Raw genomic sequence first — 6,388 nt, 5'->3', positions numbered from 1 at the left:
GAGGGGGGGGGGGAAATTACATGCAGCAAAGGGGTGTAGGTCGGAGTTGAATCCGGGCCCTCTTTGTCGAGGAGTAAACCTCTAAATATGGGTGCCCGCTCTGCCAACTGAGCTATCAGGGCGCCCAGTTCTTTAACAAAGGTTGTTTTTATTGAATTTTTTTGACAACATATGACAAAAAATATAGCCAAAGAAAATGTCCCAAAATGTCCAGTAGTATGCATACAAAAACCAAACCAAGACCGCTATAGACAAAATCAGTGCATACAAACATGCATAAATAAAAGTCAAATTAAACTGGGTCCAAATTTTGCAAAAAGGGGCCCAACGATTCTTCTCATTAATGCTGATGTTTTGAATAATTAGTCCACAATTTCTCCAGTTGGATCACTGAAATAAATTCACGCAGCCAGTTTCTAAAACATTGTGGATTTGATGTTTTCCACCACTCTGTTCTGATAACAAGTCATACATCCTCCTGTCCTTCTTGGTGTCAAAATGCTCTTAATGGTCAGGTTAGGTAATGAATATGACACTTTTTTTTCTCTCTAAGTGATGTTAATCTTCTTGGGAATGTATCCTTAAGCCCAGTTCAGGCCAAAAATTTGCGACGAGACAAAACCGTTTTAGAATGTTGCAGGGAAAAGTTACAGCGGTCTGAACTGGCCCGTCTCAGCTCAACTAAAGCCAGCTGATGGTGTCGCCTGCGACTCACCTGGTCAAGTCGCCAGTGGCTGGTTTTTATACCAGTATACCAACTAACTTTGCTTTCCCCTCTGCTCCACCACAGAGTCATTTGCCATTTGCCGTGGTGGGGAGCACAGAGGAAGTGAAGATTGGAAACAAGATGGTGAAGGCCCGGCAGTACCCCTGGGGGACGGTGCAGGGTAAGCCTAGGTCACATCCTGCACAGGAAATGAGAGCATGCTCCCTCTTGTCAGAGCTGCTGCAGCTACTCCCTCCCACAATAATTCTCCTCTGCTCCAACAGCTGCTGCAGACCTATCAATGTTGATAACATGTGTTATATAACCTCATTTGGCTTCAGCACCCTCTCTGCCATGACACTATATATATATATATATATATATATATATATATATATAAGAGCTGCAGCAACTGTTAGCTCTCACAGATTTAGGATTGTCATGTTATGTCACTGATGATGTTTTGATTTGTTATTGACTTATTTGATCAATCCATAACAGGGGGTGTACTGTATTATAGATTACACTGATCTGCTTTTATCCTTTTTTGATACTTTTTGTGTGCCTGTGTGTGTGTGTGTGCATTTTTCTTGATGAATAACTTGATTATCAAAATAGTTGCTGACTGATTTTATGTCGATTAGACTTATCAAATAGCTGTTGCAGCTCTATTTTTTAATGAAATTTGGTTTTAAAATGTATTGCCTATGAGGTCAATTTGAATTAAAGCATTGATTTTAGGGTGTCAACATTCACGTCCAGTGATCTGTGTTGAAATTGTAGCTCTTTTTCCATAACACCCCTGAGGTTAAATAGGGCTACAATTTCTACACTGTTTACCCAACATGGACATAAACACCTTCAAACATCCCCAAAGCTGAAAGTCAGCACTTGAACGTCGCAGTCATTGTTTATTTGAGTACAATGTGCTGGATTACAGCCAAAACAATGAAAAAACATATTACTGTCCTAATGCTTACTAGCTGTACTGTATAATATTTCCGTGCGGAAGCTTTATCTGGCAATGGGTCTGTTTACCACAGACTGTGCGTGCATTTGCACTCACATGATGTCTGTGGGGGTGTGGTGCTCAGTCGAGTAACAAAATCAATGGATAAGCCACAGGACATGAACACTTTTCTGTTCTGACTGGGTCTGTGAAATACTCTCTCAAGTTATAATGCATTAGATTATTTTCTGTAAATAAATGTTAACGTTAATTGATGCTAGTGTTATTTGTTTCTGCCACTGTACACTTATTGCAAATTCCATAATCCATTATGAATATGTTGCCATCTGAGTAAAACATTCATGTGTCACTGTGTGTCTCCCACAGTTGAAAATGAGAATCACTGTGACTTCGTCAAGCTGCGAGAAATGCTGATCAGAGTGAACATGGAGGACCTGCGAGAGCAGACTCACACGCGTCATTATGAGCTCTATCGCCGCTGCAAACTGGAGGAGATGGGCTTCAAAGACACAGACCCAGACAGCAAGCCCTTCAGGTAGTAGACTGGAGACTGCTCTCATTCGCTGGACTTGTGATTTTATTATATCGTTTGGCTCTTCTCTTACATCGTTTTTTTTTTTCTTCCTATGCCGCTATCCATTTCCTTAATTGTTTTTCTGCATCCCATTGAAACCTTTTTATTCTTTTGCTAGACCGCAATTTGTGTCTGCATCTGGTGAGTTGTACAGTGCATAGTTCATTGTAATGTTTTTTGTTCATTTTAGTTTTAATTTTCTTGTGCCAGCCTTCAGGAAACATATGAAGCTAAGAGGAACGAGTTCATGGGTGAGCTGCAGAAGAAAGAAGAAGAAATGAGACAAATGTTTGTCCAAAGAGTCAAAGAGAAGGAGGCCGAGCTCAAAGAAGCAGAGAAAGAGGTACAGTCATTAAACTCTGATCCTACACCATATAGAAATATGATGCGCATTGCTTGTTTAAGGAAGTTTCGTCTAAAATGACACAAAGCATTGTTTCTTATGTCAACACCACACAGCTGCACGAGAAGTTTGACCGTCTGAAGAAGCTCCACCAGGATGAGAAAAAGAAACTGGAGGACAAGAAGAAGTCCTTGGACGACGAGCTCAACATGTTCAAACAAAAAAAGACTGCTGCAGAGCTTTTGCAGAACCAAGCCCAGCAGGCAGGGGGCTCCACTACACTCAAGAGGGACAAAGAGAGGAAAAAGTAAGTATTGTTCTCTTCCTCCTGTGCCTTCCTTACGTCTATCATTACATCTGCAGATGCAGGAGACCACCTCCAGTTCTATACAGATTTCAAAAGTCTCCTGGATGCTGTGAAGCTGGGAGCAACGAGGCCACTTATTATTACAATGACATTTCAGGATGTTAATCATTTGCCAAATATTGTGCATTAGATTTTGCTGCTTGCAAGCAACATATTTAGCTGTATGCTGGTAAAAATGCAAACTCTTGAGCATTCATTCCACTTTGTGCACATGTGTGCTGCAGACAGAACTAAACATTTCCCTCTGTCCCACTAATCAAGCTCTTAGTGATTTCTCTGTCAACACTCATTGATAATTGTATGATTCAATGCGTATATTAGTTAAAGGCTCTGGCTAAGCCTCTGCTCTTTATTTCTGAGAGATAGATGAATGCTCCAGTTCACCCTCCATATAATAACAGAGAGTATGTTCAGCACTAGATCCCATGCTGACCAGAATTAATCACTTGCCATCAATTTGGAAAATAAAGAGGCGCAGAGAGGGGGAGTGACTGGTGACAATGACTCGCTGTCCTCATCTAAATAGTTGAAAAGTTGACAACTGTAAGAAATCATTATGATGAGCTTAAATACTCTTAACTGATTTGTAAATAATTTTATTGCAACTCTGTTAACAAGTTCCATTAACTTGAAAGAAAGCTGATAAATGAAATACTTTACAGTTCATAATTGTTTTATCAACTCACAGTGGCCACTCCTCTGGTTTTAAGGAATCTACAGTAGAAGAAATTTCCACATTTGTTTTTCCTGGTATATCTGACTTTAATTGTGTTGTTCTTTCCAACAGTTTATATCAATAGTTTCCTCAAGTCATGAGTGTATGAGACTGTTCCCACATGTTTTGTGCTTGGAGGCAATTCTTTGAAGCCATATGTGTTGATGACGGTTATTGTGTGTTAATGACGTTTATGTTAGTCCCTTCATGTTGGTAATCAACTCCTGGTTTTGTGTTGAAGCTGATGTGATGCCGTGCCTGTTAGAAAAGGAAGAAGACACTTGCACTGAGAAGGTTTTTGTTGCTTTATTTTCTTCCCTTTTAATCTTTTTTTCTTCACAGCCAATTCTTCTCTTTATGAGCTCTGGCTGGAAAGTTTCTCCTCCAAAAAGGGGCCACTGTGCAACACTAGCTTTGTCTGTGGATCACTGATTAAAACCGAGTAGAGAGGTTTAAGTGTAAACAAGGGTTATCTGTCAGTGTTTTCTTCAGTTCCTGGATGAAACAATTTGATTACTGCTTGTTGTGTAGATGTGAATCTGTCCTGTGAGTGCATGTGTCACCTATGTTGCATCCATAATGTTTTCCAGTTAACTCCTCCCAACCTTGCTGCATGCTGCATGGGGCATCTTTTCTGGTAAGACACCACCGACAATCTAAAAATATAAATGAGGTTTCAAACTTTTGACAAATGACATGTACATGAATAAAAGATTACTGTAAAATGCAAGTCAGAAATAAATCATTACCCAAATCAGAATTTAAGAAAACAATTGAACAAAACTGGACACTGGATTAAAGGTCCTAAAACTGGCAATGTTTCTACACCACTAAGTGTTCGGGGATTGAATCCATTCTGCTGGTACTCTCCATCTTTTTCCTTCATTGACTCTGACATCCTGCACCTGGCCTAAATAGAGAACAGACTGTGTACACCTTTCTGCTTCTCCGCATTATAATTTATCTTTAATCAAATGAACATTTGAAAGACATTGAAACTAGTATTTCAATTCTAGTGCATTTAATTTGCTCCTTAAAGTCATTGGAATGTGTTACGATGTGACAAATGGGCACATTAATTCACATATTTGAGTGTTGCAAGCCTACAGTATATCAGTGGTAACATCTGTGTCAATCATATCCTTGAGCTTGCAGTGTTTACCGTCCTTGTACCAGCTTCTAAATCAACCAATTATTAGCTCCTCACACACCCGTTTGATATACTGCCCCATCTGCTTTCCCAAATCCACAACAGTCTCTTTTTTTGTGGCTCTCCGAAGTCTGTCCCCACCCGGCCCTGCAATCACACAAAGAGCCATTCAAAGCTGAACTGAGACTAACCGGTCACACCAGAGCAGCAGAACAGCCTCAGGGCCCATCTCTGTTTGTAGAGATGACATGTTTTGTTGATCTCACAGCCATATGACGACCCCCTCTGCCTCCCTTCCCTACTTGAGTGGATACAAAAGCCAAATCCAGAGAGAGATGTTGTTGAGACTCAACCACTGGGGAGGGTAGAAGTGAACAAAGACATCTGTCTCGCAATCTGTAAACTCCTCAAGCAGCTCAGGACTGTTGAAATAGATGAAAACAAGCTGCTGTTTGATGAGGAAGACTATTGGAAACATTGTTTAAAGAGCATATAAAAATAAAAATAAAAAAGGCATTTCTTTTTTTGATCGCAAGGAATAGATTACTGTACTTTCACCCTAACTTCTGTACACTCAAACCTTTTGAGTTGCCTTGAAAGCACGATCTCCTCTAAATGCTATCTGGTCACTAATGTTCATGTGATGTCACCTATGTGTAACAGTGTGAGTCGTGATGATGTTTTAACTCAAAAGAAAGCAATAACAGCCCTTCTCTCTCATTTCCAGCTTAGGATTCCTGTAGAAAAAGTGCTTCCTTGTGGCCATCCTGCTGTGAATGAGTTTCCACCCCATCATCCTTTTACAGTACCCTTTCCCTACCCTCACCCAACCCCCATAATTCAACCCTCCACCAGCCCCCCTGCTCTCTGGAAGACGCTGGGCATTGCTGTCAGTTTGACATCACTTTTTTTTTTTTTGATGAATGATGCTTGTATGTTTATATGGTTTGTACAAGCAATTATTCAGCTTGCTTTTTATACAAATTTACAAATGAATGCATTCCATGTGTGTTTTATATTAAGTAATTAATTGCATGATGGAGTGAGCTTTTTAAAAAAAAATATTAACATACATGACTACTGTTGTGATGGGCAGAAATGTGTTGAGGGTAAAGTGAAACATGCATCAGATGCTGGCACCTGAGTATGTATGTGTTCAAAGATCTGCAGTAGATTACAGAGAAGAAAGTATTAAGAGAGTTGAGGACTAATGTGAGGATGGATTAATTAGGTTAATGATCTATCTTCAGATTAGAGGACAGTGATGAATACATTGCGTTTCCTGTGACAGCTTCACAATAAAGGCCACCCTGTCTTCCGCCAGTTGAATACTTTTAAAGTGAAGCCGCAGCAGTGGGAAAGTAGCTGTAACTCAATACAGCTTTTATCCAGCTGTAAACAGGGAAGTTTATATCAATATGATAAAATTACAGTAATGCTGGATTACATGCATGCATGCATCTTGTTCTGCTGAAAGTGTGTAAGGGCAAAATTAATCAACATTGGGAATGGCAGACCCTGCCACTAACAATGTAGACTAAAAAAAAAAAAAAAAATGAAATA

At 39.8% G+C, this 6,388-nt stretch overlaps 1 protein-coding gene across 8 annotated transcripts in view; it reads left to right on the top strand.

Annotated features, from left to right (window-relative positions):
- septin6 (septin 6) overlaps positions 1 to 6,388 on the top strand; it is a 33,620-nt gene that overhangs the window by 9,836 nt on the left and 17,396 nt on the right. For 2 of the 8 annotated variants that reach the window (XM_032527875.1, XM_032527873.1), the window contains exons 6-9: positions 791 to 887; positions 2,043 to 2,211; positions 2,461 to 2,593; positions 2,710 to 2,900. In XM_032527875.1, coding sequence (XP_032383766.1) covers positions 791 to 887; positions 2,043 to 2,211; positions 2,461 to 2,593; positions 2,710 to 2,900 — 590 coding nt within the window. Of the gene's footprint in view, positions 1 to 790; positions 888 to 2,042; positions 2,212 to 2,460; positions 2,594 to 2,709; positions 2,901 to 3,916; positions 3,970 to 4,265; positions 4,313 to 5,552 lie in introns of all 8 variants that reach the window. The other 6 variants (XR_004333816.1, XM_032527876.1, XM_032527878.1 and 3 more) reach the window with 6 other exon arrangements.

Source organism: Etheostoma spectabile, chromosome 10 (genome assembly GCF_008692095.1).
Source record: "Etheostoma spectabile isolate EspeVRDwgs_2016 chromosome 10, UIUC_Espe_1.0, whole genome shotgun sequence".
In the NCBI taxonomy this organism is placed as follows: Eukaryota; Metazoa; Chordata; class Actinopteri; order Perciformes; family Percidae; genus Etheostoma; species Etheostoma spectabile.
Note: the sequence above shows the minus strand (reverse complement) of the source record. Positions and strands in the feature narration are given on the sequence as shown.